The 15,500-nt window shown below is 22.7% G+C and overlaps 2 protein-coding genes across 2 annotated transcripts in view; one reads left to right on the forward strand and one right to left on the reverse strand.

Moving 5' to 3' along the window:
- Positions 1-6: 6 nt before the first annotated feature.
- On the reverse strand, positions 7-7,834 carry LOC117169042 (ribonuclease kappa-B). The gene is made up of 2 exons (XM_033355125.1): positions 7,640-7,834; positions 7-514 (listed from the first exon to the last, which is right to left on the reverse strand). The coding sequence occupies exons 1-2, from the start codon at positions 7,706-7,708 to the stop codon at positions 290-292; spliced, it is 294 nt and encodes a 97-aa protein (XP_033211016.1). The 5' UTR covers positions 7,709-7,834; the 3' UTR covers positions 7-289.
- Positions 7,835-8,023: 189 nt separating this feature from the next.
- Positions 8,024-15,500, forward strand: part of LOC117168674 (DNA mismatch repair protein Mlh1) — a 32,110-nt gene continuing 24,633 nt past the window's right edge. Inside the window, exons 1-4 of the mRNA XM_033354342.1 lie at positions 8,024-8,362; positions 8,462-8,525; positions 12,597-12,796; positions 12,870-13,098. Of these exons, the coding sequence (XP_033210233.1) occupies positions 8,250-8,362; positions 8,462-8,525; positions 12,597-12,796; positions 12,870-13,098 (606 nt within the window). The 5' untranslated portion in view covers positions 8,024-8,249. The remainder of the gene's footprint in view (positions 8,363-8,461; positions 8,526-12,596; positions 12,797-12,869; positions 13,099-15,500) is intronic.

Below are 15,500 nucleotides of genomic sequence, written 5' to 3' on the forward strand. Positions count from 1 at the left end.
AAACAAACACTGGAACCTAAGTTTAAAATTTCTATTGTCTTTAAAATGATTAATTTCTGATTAAAAGGAAAAAGAAATAGCAATTGTAAATTAGAACTATCGATTGAAGCTGTAAACTAAAGGACTCTAAATACTGACTGATAGAACCTAATTTCTTCATTTCTTTCAAATTCTTCCATGGATTTTCATATGTATAATTCTCACGTAATTGTTTTAGAACACAATCATAATTAAATGGATTTTTTGCATTAAATTAAGCCGGCTCTGGAATAACCCTTTGGGCCTAAAATTAAACACTAAGCGATGAACGTGAGTTGAGATAAAACTGATAACCGGAAAATCCAAAGGTGATGATGTAGAGGATTGCTGCGATCCAGCAATTAATGGCATTTTGCTGGAAACCTTTGTCAGCTGCCAAGAAAAATTCTTTCGAGCTGGAAAACGTCTTTCCTTCCAGGGGAAGATCTTCAACTAATGCAACACTTTTGCAGTAGAAGAATATTCCCATCAGCCCCTAAAAGACCAAAATGCATTATATATATATATTTTTTTCAAACAAAATTACCGTTCAGGGAATAAATTTAGGAATTGCTGAATGAGTCCAGTGTGACAAAAGATTGGGACAACATAATTTTGCCGAAAAAGGCAAAATTCCGAATGTCGAAAAATACCGAAAATATTTAAAGAACGAAATTTGAGTATTTCAAAAGTTGTATTTTTGGTTCAGAATTGATATTTTTTGGTGAAAAATTTAATTATGTTATTGAAACATTCGTCTTTTTTAACAGAAAAATTTTCCTTTTTTATTAAAAATTAATCCTTTTTAGTACAATGATTTTTTTTTGTTTGTTAAAAATTCTATTATTTGATTGAAAATTTAATTATTTTGTAGAAAATTAATCTATTTGGTTGCAAGAAAATTGTATCGTGGTAGAAAAATAACTTTTCTGTTGAAAATTCAACAATTTTGTAAAAAATTACCTTCTTTTATCAAAAATTTAATTGTTTTCTTTGAACAGTTGCCTTTTTCGATAGAAAATTCGTCCTTTTGTACTAAAAATTCATTTTTTTTGTGAAATAATTTTGTTGTTCAAAAATTTTGTTGTTGCTTGAAAATCTAATTATTTTCTTGAAAATTCAACTATTTTGTTGAAAAATCATTTTTGTTGGTCGAAGCATGAACTTTTTTGTTAAACATTCGTCTTTTTGAATAGAAAATTCGTCATTTTGTACTAAAAATGCATTCTTTTTGGTGAAATAATTTTTGTTTATTATAAATTCTATTATTTGATTGAACATTTAAATATTTTGTAAAAAATTAAAATATTTGGTTGTATTAAAAATTAGTCCTTTGTGGCGAAATAATTTAAAAAAATTAAAAATTCCCTTATTTGGTTGATTGAAATTTTAATTCTTTTGTTAGAAATTCAACTATTTTGTTAAAAGGAATCTTTATTGTTTGAAACATGAACTGTTTCGTTAAAAATTCGTCTTTTGGAATAGAAAATTCGTCATTTTGTACTAAAAATTCATTCTTTTTGGTGAAATAATTTTTCTTTGTTAAAAATTTTATTATTTGATTAAAAATTTAATTATTTTATAGAAAATTAAAATATTTGTTTGCGAAAAAATTGTATCTTGGTTGAAAAATAACTTTTCTGTTGAAAATTCAACAATTTTGTAAAAGTCACCTTCTTTTTACAAAAATTCAATTGTTTTTTTTTTGAACATTTGTCTTTTTGGATAGAAAATTCGTCCTTTTGTACTAAATTCATTTTTTTTGTGAAATAATTTTTTTGAAAATTCGTCTTTTGGAAAAGAAAATTCGTCATTTTGTACTAAAAATTCATTCTTTTTGGTGAAATAATTTTTTGTTTGTTAAAAATTCTATTATTTGATTAAAAATTTTATTATTTTGTAGAAAATTAAAATATTTGGTTGCAAAAAAATTGTGTCGTGGTAGAAAAATAACTTTTCTGTTGAAAATTCAAAAATATTGTTAAAAAATCACCTTTTTGGTCAAAATTCAATTGTTTTCTTCGAACAGTTGTTTTTTTATTGTATAGACAATTCGTCCTTTTTTAATTAAAAATTAATCCTTTTTGGTAAAATATATTTCTTTTATTAAAAATTCTATTATTTGGTTGAAAATTTAATTATTTTGTTAGAAATTCAACTATTTTGTTAAAAGGAATCTTTTTTGGTGAAATAATTTTTGTTTGTAAAGAATTTTATTTTTACGTTTAAAATTTAATTATTGTGTAGAAAATTCATCTATTTGGTTGCAAAAAAATTGTATCGCGGTAGAAAAATAACTTTTCTGTTGAAAATAGAACAATTTTGTTAAAAAGTCACCTTTCTTTGTCCAAAATTCAATTGTTTTCTTTGAACAGTTACTTCTTTGGATAGAAAATTCATCATTTTGTATTGAAAATTAATCCTTTTTGGCGAACTATTTTTTTTTGTTGCTATTTTGTTAAAAGGAATCTTTGTTGGTCGAAATATGAACTGGTTTGTTAAACAATCGTCCTTTTGTATTAAAAATTAATCCTTTTTAGTAAAATGATCTTTTTTTTTAATTCTATTATTTGATTCAAAATTTAATTATTTTGTAGAAAATTCATCTATTTGGTTGCAAAAAAATGGTATCTTGGTTGGAAAATAACTTTTCTGTTGAAAATTCAACAATATTATTAAAAAGTCACCTTCTTTTGTTAAAAATCCATATTTCTTTTTTTGAACAGTTGTCTTTTTGTATAGAAAATTCGCCCTTTTGTATTAAAAATTAATCTTTTTTGGTAAAATAATTTTTTAAATGAAAAATTCTATTATTTGGTTGTAAGTTGAATTATTTTGTTAGAAATTCAACTACTTTGCTAGAAGGAATCTTAAGTTGATTGAAACATGAACTGTTTCGTTAAAAATGCGTCTTTTTGAATAGAAAATTCGACCTTTTTTATTAAAAGTTAATCCTTTTTCGTGAAATATATATTTTTTAATTCTATTATTTGATTGAAAATTCAATTATTTTGTAGAAAATTCATCTATTTGGTTGCAAAAAAAATTGTATCTTGGTTGAAAAATAACTTTTCTGTTAAAAATTTAACAATTTAGTAAAAAAAATCACCTTCTTCTGTCAAAAATTCAATTGTTTTCTTTGAACAGTTGTCTTTTTGGATAGAAAATTCGTCCTTTTGTAGTAAAAATTCATTTTTTTATGAAATAATTTTGTTCTTGTTAAAAATTCTATTATTTGTTTGAAAATCTCTTTTTTTTTTTAAATGAAACTATTTTGTTGAAAAGTCATTTTTGTTGGTGGAAGCATGACATGTTTTATTAAAAATTAGTCTTTTTGAACAGAAAATTTTTCATTTTTTATTAAAAATTGTTCCTTTTCAGTGAAATAATTTTTTGTTGATAAAAATTCTATTATTTGATTGAAAATTTAATTATTTTGTAGAAAATTAAAGTATTTTGTTGCGAAAAAATTGTATCGTGGTTGAAAAGTAAATTTTCTGTTGAACATACAACAATCTGGTTAAAAAGTCACCTTTTTTTATCCAAAATTCAATTATTTTATTTAAACAGTTGCTTCTTTCGATATAAAATTCGTCCTTTTGTATTCAAATTTAATCCTTTTTGGCTAAGTAATTTTTTGTTTGTTAAAAATTCTATTATTTTGTTAAAAATTCCACTATTTTTTAAAAGCGTCATCTTTGTTGGTGGAAACAAGAAAGGTTTTATTAAACATTCGTATTTTTGGATAGAAAATTCACCCTTTTATATCAAAAATTATTTTTATTAAGAGAAGTAGTTTTTTTTATGAAAATTCAACTAATTGGTCTTTCTTGATTGAAAATTAACTTATTTCATCGAAGTTATTCTTTATGAACCAAAAATGAATTTTTTTTCTAAAATCTATATTAGAGATAAAAAGTTTGTCTTTTTGTACTAAAAATTAACTTTTTTGTTAAAATGTATTATTTGGTTTAAATATTGATTATTTTTGTGAAAATTTAAATAAGTTGTTAAAAAATAATCTTTCTCTGTCGACGCCTGAAATTTTTTGGCAGAATTAAAGTTTTGGTTGAAAATTCACTTTTTCGTTAAATTCACCTTTTTTGTTTCGAATTTCAATAGTTTTAACAAATTTTCTTTTAGATAGAAATTTCGTCCTTTTGCATTGAAAATTAATTTTGTTGTTGTTAAAAGTTATACTATTTTTTGAAAAATTAATTTTTTTGTTAAAAAATTTGTTTAAAAATCATTTTTCTTCATCGTAACCTGATCGGTTTTGTTAAAAATTCGTCTTTTTTTATAGAAAATTCGCTATACGGTATTGAAAATTCAAGTAAAAGTAACTTTTTTTGGTTGAAAATTCTATTTTTATTTAGTTGAAAATTTAATTTTGTTTAGTAGAATTAACAAAAAAGCGGTAAAAAAATTAATTTTAAGTAAAAAAGGATGAATTCTCTACTCAAAAGGACGAATGTCCCGCAAAATAGTTCAATTTTCGACTACATAAGATAACTTTTCAACAAAATAGATAAATTTTCAGAAAAATAATTAATATTTGAACTAACTAGTTTAATTTTTAACCAAAAAATTACTTATCCAAAAAAGATTAATTTTTATACAGAAGAGCGAATTTTCAAAAAAAAAAAACAACTTAAATTTTGGACCGTAAAAGATTACTTTTTAACAAAAAAGGCTCATTTCCAAATTTAAATTTAAATTGTTAATTAAAAACTTACTTGTACAAAAAAAAAATTTCAATACAAAAAAGCCATTTTCAAAACAAAATAAACAATAGAAGTTTTAACAAAAAGATTAATTTTTAATAAAAAAGGACCAATTATATAATCAAAAAATTCTATTTTAGCTACAAAAGTAGAATTTTTACCTAAAACAATTACTTCAACCGAAAAAAATTCTGAATTTTTAATTCAAATGTGCAAATTTTTGGTTAAAAAACGAATATTCTTGGAAAAGTTGAATTTTTGACAAAAAATATGACTAAAAAAAAATAAATAACTTTCAATCAAGAAAAAAGAATTTTGAAGAATATAATTGAATTTTCAAATGAAAAATTACTTCTACCAAAATATTATATTTCAGTGCAAAGTGGCATATTTTCTACCCAAAAAGATGAATGTTGAAAAAACGGTACAATTATCCACCAAGAAAAATGACTTTTTTAACAAAATAGTTGAACTTCCAAAAAAGAATTATATTTTTAAACAAATAATGGAATTTTTAACAACAAAAAAAACTTTTAATACAAAAGGAGGAATTTTCTATCTAACAGACGAATTTTCAATAAAACAATTTAATTTTGGACCAAAAGGATGACTGTTTAACCAAAAAAAGTTAATTTTCAAGCACGAAAGAAGAAATTTTGTATATAACAATAATTATTTCTACCAAAATATTAATTTTCAATATAAAGAGGCGAATTTTCTATAAAAAAAAGTTCATTTTGAACCACAAAAGATAAATTTTCAACTAAAAAAATTACTTCTAGCAAAATCATCATTTTTAATATAAAAGGGCACATTTTCTATCCAAAAAGACAAATATTTTAAAAAACAATTCATGCTTCTACCAACAAAAATGACTTTTCAACAAAATCGTTGAATTTTCAAAAAAAAATAATTACATTTTCAAACAAATAATAAAAATTTGATTAAAAACAATTAATCTTTAATACAAAAGGGAAATATTTCTATCCAAAAAGACGAGTTTAAAAAAACGGTACAATTTTCCACCAAGGATGACTTTTAAAAAAATAGTTTTTTAATACAATAGGGCGAAAAGTTTCTATCAGAAAAGACAAATTTCCAACAAAACGGTTCAATTTTCGACAATTTTCAAACAAATAATAGAATTTTTAAGAATAAAAAAAATTACTTCTACCAAAACAAAGACTAATTTCTATTAAATAAGGACGAATTTTCCACCAAAAAAAGCTCATTTTCAAGAAGAAAACTGGACTAAAGATGACTTTTCTTAACAAAAGATGAATTTTCAACAATAACAAAAAATATATATTTCTACTAAAAAATTATTTAAAAAAAGGGCAAATTTTCTACCCAAAAAGGTGAATGTTTAAGAAAACAGTTCAAATTCCGTTTTAAAAAGACAACTTTCCAAAAAATTAGGTCAGTTTTTAACAATGGAGTTGAATTTTTAACAAAAAATGAATTTCTAATCAAATAAAAGAATTTTTAATAAACAAAAAATTAACTTTTAACACAAGAGGACGAATTTTTTAATCTAAAATGCGAACTTTCAAGAAAACAATTTACTTTTGCATCAAAAGGATAAATTTTCACCCAAAAAGTTAATTTTCAATCACGAAAGATGAATTTTTAAGCAAAAAAAGAACAACTTCTGCCAAAATATAAATTTTCAAACAAAAAAATTATTTTTCAAAAAAATAGTTGAATTATTAATAAAATAATTAAATTTTCAAGAAAATAATTCTTCTTTATTCAAAATTTGTCCCCTAAGGGTATCATATAAACAAAATAATTAAATTTTCAAACAAATAATAGAATTTTGAAAATAAATTATTTTTAACACAAAAGGGCGAAATTTCTGTCCAAAAAAATGAATGTTGACAAAAAATGGTAAATTTTTCGACCAAGAAAGATGACTTTTAACAAAATAGTTGAATTTCCAAAACATAATTCGATTTTAAAACAATTAATAGAATTTGTAAGCAACAAAAATTATTTTTAATACCAAAGGGCGACTTTTTACCTAAAAGACGAATGTTGAAAAAAAAGGTCAAATGTTTGACCACAAAAGATAAAGTTTCAACAAAATATTTAAATTTTTAAAAAAATAATTAAATTTTCAAAGAAATAATAGAATTGTTAACAAACACAAAATTAATTTTTAATATAATAATGTAATTTTTTATCCAATAGAGTAATTTGAAAAGAAAGGTTCAATTTTTGACCAAAAAACATAGTTTCAACAAAATAGTTGAATTCTTAAGAAAATAATTAAATTTTCAACCAAATATTAAAATTGTTATCAAACAAAAATAATTTTAAATACAAAAGGACGAATTTTTTTATATAAAAGACGATTTTTCAAGAAAGCAATTTAATGTTGAACCAACAAAATTATTTATACGAAAAAATTTAATTTTCAATACAAAAGGACGAATTTTCTATCCAAAAGAAATTTTAGCATTTTGAAACTTCAGGTTCTACAATTCTGACTTTCGGAATATTTTAATTTTATTAATAAACTGCGTCAATCATATTTTCGGGATTATGCTTTTTCGGCAAATTTGGATACAATTTTTTTTTTTCAACTGAATGCATCCAAACTATCATTAAATTTTTTATCATCAACATGAGCAACTTTCTTTATTTACAGAACGACAAGAATAAAATTAAAACCAACCAATTGTAAATTAAATTAGTATGCAAACAGATACCTGTTAGATGATTCTTATAAGATATTCTTAAATATTATTACTTCCAAATAGGTCAATCCAAAGTACATATTATTATCTCTAAACTACAAGCGAATATTTTAATTTAATTACAGTTATTTACATTTATTTAATAACGAAAGAACATAAAATGAATAAAAAAAGTGTCTACGTAAATTTACTTACGAGCTGAATAACACCCCATGCTGAAATTACCAGGCCACAAAGAGCGTATTTAGGTCCGCAGACTTTCATTCTTCCAGAGAGATATAACTTTTCTCTTTTCTCGCGATAAATAACCCGAAAAACTATTAATTAATCACTTTTTTCCGAAAGTACGGCACGTTGACAGACAATACGCCCAGAGCAGTCATATGATTTAATCGATTGTTGAAGACGTCATATGATCACATGGGATTAGTGGCCTTCTATTTCAGCCAACCAGAAGCAAAGTCTAGGAGAAAATACGCTTTTCTCTTTGGTCAAAAATAGAGCTGCACTGGACAACTTACAAGAATCGTGAACACGCCTTAAGTATTTTAAATTGTCATATAAATATAAATCTCGTTAGTAATTTACAGGTTGTACAAAACAAAACCATCTACACAATAGATTTTCAGTTTATTTGGTATATTTAGCTAAATAAGGTGATAAAGTAATGAATGAATTCTCAATTTTCTGAACTTGTATAGGTTATGTTTTCGCTAATCAGCTGATCTGATATTTGCGCGCGAGTTCTTTTTGTACCGTAGAAAATGTTCAATTTTGAATAGTGTTTAAAGCATTGTTTATAAAAATGATAGCACCATCGAAAATAAAAAAGCTCGACGAAGTTGTAGTTAATAGAATTGCAGCTGGAGAAGTCATTCAAAGACCTGCAAATGCTTTGAAAGAACTGATTGAAAACAGGTAGGATTTTTGTGACATGTTTTTTTTTTGTTTATAAATAAATTTTGGTATTTATAATCAAAATTAACATCGAATTCTTGTGGCTTGATTGGTTTTTAGCCTGGATGCGAAAGCTAGTAATATACAAGTTATTGTCAAAGAAGGAGGATTGAAATTATTACAGGTATTCAAGTTTTTTTTTTATTAAATAGATTATTTTCCTCTCTTTAAATAATCAATTAAGTAAACAAATTTCATCAACAATGAAGCATTTTAAAGTCAAAAATATGAATTTTCAACCAAAAATATTAATTTTCTATTATAACAGAAAAAATTCTCGCCAAAATACGTCAATTTTGAACTAAAAATTGGAATTTTACAATGAAAATGATTAATTATCGACTATAAATAGAATAATTAATATTTCAATCGAAAGAGATGCTAATTTTAAACAATTTTTCAAAAATATAGTTCAATCCTCAACCAAAAAAAGATTTTTATTTTTATTCAAACAGTTGAAATTTTAATGAAAAAGAAGAAATTTTTACTAAAAGAAATTTATTTTCAAACCAAAAATGTTTTAAAAATAATTCATGCATAATATTCTCTTAAAATTATTTTTTGAAAATAAAGAATCACTTTAAATATTCCTATGATTTTTTTTCGTTAAATTCGAATATTCAACATTATTCGTTGAAGATTCACATTTGTTGGTTTAAAATTAAATTATATTGGTTAAAAATGCATCCCCTTGGTTAAGAATTTCACTATTTTGTTTGAAAATGAATTTTTTTTACTGAAAAATTAAATATTTGTTTGAAAATTGATTTATTTTGTTAAAATTTTAATTTGTTGGATCAAAAAGTCAGACTTTTTTGTCGAAAATTCAATTTTTTGTTGCAAATTCTTCTCAATGGATTGAAAATTTATTATTCTAGTTCAAAGTTCTGGTTGAAAATTTGACTATTTTGTTGAAAATTAAATTTGTTTACTGAAAATTTGTCTATTTCTTTTTTGAAAAATAATTTATTTTGTTAAAAATTTAATCACTTTGTTAAAAATTCTTGTTATTTTTGTTGAAAAACAATTTTTTTACTGAAAATTTTTTCTGATTGAAAATTAATTAATTTGGTTAGAAATTTAATTATTTGGTCAAAAAGTCATTTTTTTATGTCGAAAATTAAACTATTAAAAAAAAAACTTTTTTGGCTGAAAAATGCATTATTTTATCTGAAAATACATTTCCCTGGTTGAAAATAGAACTATTTTGTTAAAAATAATTTTTTTTACTGAAAATGGAATCATTTCTTTGAGAATGCATTTTAAAAAAAATTTAATTACTTTGTTAAAATGCCATTTTTTCGTAGAAAATTTAACTAATTTAGCTAAAAAAAATTAACTAAATTTAGCTAAAAAAAATTCTGGTTGAAAATTATCATTGTTTTGTTGAAAATTAATTTTCTTTACTGAAAAGTTGACTTTGTTAAAAATTCAAACATTAAATTTTAACGAAAAAGTTAGCTTTTTAAGGAAATAATTAAGTTTTCAGTAAAAAAAAAATAATTTTTAACCCCAAAAAGGACAATTTCAATGAAGTTTGAAGTTTAATTTGCAACCAAAGACATGAAACTTTTACTAAAATTATGAATCTTCATTCAAACAAATTAATTTTTCAGAAAGTGTTTCAAATTTTAACGAAGAAGTTGCATTGCAAAACTAAAAATATAAATTTTCTATGAATAATATAATAGTTGACATTTCAACAAAAACTGTTTTAATTTAAAGTACAAACCGAAATAATTGAACCATAAAAGACCAATTTTCAGCAGTATAGTTGAATCATCGATCAAAAAAGATTAATTTTCAACCGAATAATTGCATTTTTAACCAGAAAATTTGATTTTCTATAAAAATAAAAGATTCATTTTCAGCAAAATGCATACATTTTTAACCAATTAGTTAAATTTTGAAGCAAAAAGTTTAATCTTCTACGAAAAAGGAGAATTTTCAATAAGTTGCATACATTTTCAAATGGTTGATTGACAATGAAAAATGTGTGTTTTTCTTTTTAATAATTAGTTAAATTGTTATTTTTTTCAATTATGATATTCAGTTTGGAATGCATAATTCGAAAATAAATAAATTTGTTACTTGCTTAAATGTGAATATAAATTAAATAATGATTTTTCAAATTGAACCGTAATTTAAGATTTGAAAACTAAATAATAATTAATTTTACAAGCCGATTCGGAATCAGTTCACAATTTTATTTTTTCCAGATTTTAACATTAAAAATTAAACTGTTTAAACCATTCAATTTTAAATGTTTTAATAAAAAAAACAATTGTTTCATATTTAGAAATATCTGACTGTTTATTTAAAATCAGTAATTATAAATTAAATGTTCAAAGCTAAACAAACAAAAAAACTAAACTTTGAACGTTACAATTTTAATTTTTCTATTTAAATTTTTTAATTTATAAGTTAAATTGTCCTATAGCCTAATTTAGAACAAAATATATGTTTCGGCTGATTTAAAAGAAAATAATTAGAAGCTTTTTACGAATTTTGAAAGGCTTCAGAATAATAAAAAAAATTTCCTTGGAAAATTGAAAATTATTTTTTATTTCGACAAATTAATTTTAAGAGAATATTTAATAATATTGAGAAAGATTGACAAAATTATCAAAAATGAATGCAAAAGATTTTAAGAATATTTCTTTAATTTGGCAGGATTAAAAAAAAAAGTTTTAGGAAGAATTCGAATCATTTTATAAACTGTTCAGAAATTCTGAAAACAAGTTTTCAATAATTTAAAAATTGAAAAAATGTAAAACAACATGTTGATGTTTCAGGATTTTGAAGTAAAATTTCAAAGCATTTGAAGGATCTTTAAACTATTTAAAATAAAAATAATGTAGCTTTTAATTTAAGAAACGTTGAGTTTATAACAAAAAATAGAATTGAACAGTGAATTTATTTTTTGACGTGAATTCGAAAAATTGTTAGAAAAAAAATCTGCTTAAGTTTAATTTGAAGAGTTTTTAAAAATAATTTGTTAAATTTTTACTTTTTTGCATTTTAAAATAATTCAGTTTACAATGCATAATTCAAAGATCTTTCACTTTAAACATTTTCTAGTCTAGATTAATTTAATTTTCAAGTGTGAATATTTCATTTAAAGAATTTTAAAATTCAGTTTTAAAACTTGAAAAAATTAGAAGCGTTTGAAATCGACCACTTTTGATTTAAAAAACATGTTTTGTTGATCAAATGTAAATATAAATTATTAATGATTTTGAACATTGAACTGTACTTTAGGATTTAAAAAGTAAATAATTGATTTCAGAATATATTCATAATTGAAGGCTTTTACTAAATTTCATATATTATGTCCAGTTTCCAGTTTTAAAATTAAAAATATGAAAATTTTTAAGCAAGAAAAATAATAGATGTTTAACATTTAGAAATATTTAATTGTTCATTTAAAATCAATAATTATAAATCAAATATTCAAAACTAAAAAGCGAAAAACTTCAAAAGAATAAAAATAATTTACTTAAGATTCCTAGGAAAATGAAAAACGAGTTTTTATTTTGAAAACTTAATTTTAAGGGAATATTAAAAAAAAAGATTGCCAAGTCTTTCAAAAATTAATCTGTAAAATTTTAGGGATTTTTTTTTTATTTTCCAGGATTTTTTACGACTTTTTCGGAAAAATTCGAATTATTTTAAAAGATGGTTAAAAGTTCTGAAAAAATATCAAAGATACTTTAAAATTTGAGACAACATGTACATTTTTCGTGATTTTCAAATAAGATTTAAAATAAAAATAATTTAAATTCTAATTCAAGAATTGCTCAGTTTATTAACAAAATTTAATATTTCAATTTTTAATGTTTCTAGCTTAAAATTGCCAGAGAATTTTGTCCATTTTTGCAACAAAAAAACTCTTTTAATTCCTAATATTAATAGCTTATTGTGCTTGATTATACAACAAAAATAAATAAAATGCATATGCCTATCCCAAAAGTTAAAAATCCATTACCACTGGAAAAAAGCATTTTTTTAATGCAAAAATGCGTTTGCGAAACCCCGAAATATTTTTATAAAATTCTGTTAAAAATCTGGGTGATGTATTTTACAAAAAATACGACAACGGATGTATTCAAAAATAAAATAAATCCCTAAATATATTATTTTAATTATGAAAAAATGAAGGGGATATTAAAAAAAAATGATTGCTTAAAAATAGATTCAAGACAATGGAACTGGAATTAGAAAAGATGACATGGGAATCGTTTGCGAAAGATTCACAACCAGTAAATTAGAAAAATTCGAGGATCTACAAGCGATTGCCACTTTTGGATTTCGGGGTGAAGCTTTAGCCAGTATAAGTCATGTGGCACAATTAACTATAACAACAAAAACAATAGATGAAAAATGCGCTTACAAGTGAGAAGAATTTTTTTTAATTTCATGTTTTATTTCTTTACAGTTTATTAATAAAATATATTTTTTATGGCAGAGCTTCTTACAGCGATGGAAAATTAAAAGCACCTCCGGTTTCGTGTGCTGGAAATCAAGGAACAACTATTTCTGTTGAAAATCTTTTTTACAATATTCCAACAAGAAAAAAAGCTTTGTGCAGTGCCTCTGAAGAATTTTCCAAAATCGCAGAAGTCATTACCAGATATGCTGTGCACAATCCCTCTGTTGGTTTCGGTTTAAAAAAACAGGGAGAAACTAAGACACATGTAAGAATCATTTTTTGTATCGTATATTTTATGTTCATCTCGAAAATGTGAATTTTTGTAGAAAAATAAGTTATTTTTTAACTTAATTGTTAATTTTTCAACTAAATAGTTGAATTTTTAAACTAAAAAAGATTATTTATGAATTAAAATTTGTTTTCTACGAAATAGTTTAATTTTGTACCAAATAGTTGAATTTTCTATCAAAGTCTTAAATTTTCAAGCAAAAAAGAGGAATTTTCTACAAAACAGTTGAATTTTTAGCCCGGAAACGTGAGTTGAAATGTGAGTTGAAATTGAATTTTCTAAAAAGAAAGTTCATTTTCAACCGTTTAGTTGAATGTTTAACAAATTAGTTAAATTTTTAGTTAAAAAATTAATGTTTCACAAAAAAATCATTAATTTGTAACTAAAATTATGAATTTTCTAACAAAAAATTAACTTTTTAAGAAGTATCTCAACTATCAACCAAATAGGTGATTTTTTATTGGAAAAATATTTATTTTTAACATAAAATTCAATGGTTGATATTTTATCAAACAAATATTTTAATTTATAATAAAGAATATTTGGATGCAACCAACAAAAACGAGCTCTCAACAAAATGCTTCAATCCTCAACAATAAGAGATTAATTTTCAAACGAACATTTGAATTTAAACAAAAAATTTATTTTCTAGCAAAAAATATGAATTTGCAAGAAAATTAATCAATTTTAAACCAAATAGTTACATTTTTTACGAAATTTTTTACAACACAGTTTAATTTTAAACTAAAGAGTTAATTTTTAACCGAAGCGGATTAATTTGCATCCAAACAGTTGCATTTTTAACCAAAAAAGGTGAAATTTACTATTGAAGAAGATGTATTTTCTACCCAAAAATAATTCAGTCAAATAGTGGAATTTTGAACGCAAAAAAACGATTTTTTTACAAAAAATTTGAATTTTTAACAAAAAAATTAATTTTCTACCAAAAAAGTTGACTTTTTAACCAAATACATAAATTTTCTTGCAAATAGTTCAATTTTCTACCAAATTGTTGAATTTTTGAGCCAAAACAGATTAATTTTGATCAATATAGTTGCATTTTTAACTATTTAGAAAATTCAACAGTTTATTTGCAAGTGTTTTTTTAAATTAAAATTCGACTCTTATTGAAAGTCGTCTTTTTGGTCGAATTCAACTGTTTTTGATTATAAATAAAAATCTTTACTTCTTCGAAAGTTAAACTTTTTTGTCGAAATCTAATTTTTTGAATGAATATTGATCATTTTAGTTAAAAATTTATCTATTTTGTTGAACATAATTTTCTTTAAATAAAAAATTAACTATTCAATTCTTGGTTGAAGAATTATCTTTTCTAGTTGATAATTCATAATTTTTGGTAGAAATTAATCTTCTTGGTTGAAAATTTTTCTTTTTGGTTGAAAATTAAATTATTTTAGTTAAAGATTCATTATTTTTGTTAAAAATTCATTTTTTGGTTGAAAAGTCGACTATTCCAGCTGAAGATTGATCATATTAGTTGACAATTGGTCACTTTGCTTTGTTGAATATTCATATTTTTAAATTGAAATTAATCTTCTTGGTTAAAAAATCATCTTTTTGGTTAAAAATTTAACTATTCCATTAAAAGATTCATCATTTTAATTGGAAATTTATCACTTTGGTTGAAAATTTTACCATCTGTTCGAAAATTTGTTGGTTTAAAATTTAATTATTCTGTTTTTGGTTAAAAAAATTTTTTTTAATTAAAAATTCCACTAGTGGGAAATGACCGGGAATTTATTTTTTGGCTGGGAATTTTACATAATTTTTAGAATAAAAATTCCAACTTTCAATTCAACCGTTTTTAAATAATTTTCTAAATTATGATTTTTATCAATTATTATATCATTTAGTTTAGAATACTTAATTAGAATTAGAAGTTTTTAAAATCGAAGATTTTTTTACAAAAAAAAACAGGGTGGCCGACGAACCGGGAAACCGGGAATTTTACGAATTTTCCGGAGAAAAATCTGCCCAAGTTCGATTTCAACAGTTTTTAAAATAATTAAAGTGCAGTTTTGAGGATTTAAACAATTAAAAATTAAAATCATTTGTAGTTAAAAATTTTTGATAAAAAACAGTTTTATTTTATCAACTGTAAATATAAATAAATAAATTATTTTTAAAATGGATCTGTACTCTAAGTTTAGAAATCTGAAAAATAATTTATTTGACCAAACAATTCTAGATCCGTTCAAAATTTGAGAATTACCAGATTGTAACTGTTTCAATCCGAAAGTCTTGATAAGAATTGAAATGAATATATCATTTATTCCGATAATTATATTTTTAATACAAATTTTCATGATTTATCAATAATATATTTTTAATTCGGAGTTTGAGGTCTTCCTTTATAT

This window comes from Belonocnema kinseyi, chromosome 3 (assembly GCF_010883055.1).
Source record: "Belonocnema kinseyi isolate 2016_QV_RU_SX_M_011 chromosome 3, B_treatae_v1, whole genome shotgun sequence".
Lineage (NCBI taxonomy): Eukaryota > Metazoa > Arthropoda > Insecta > Hymenoptera > Cynipidae > Belonocnema > Belonocnema kinseyi.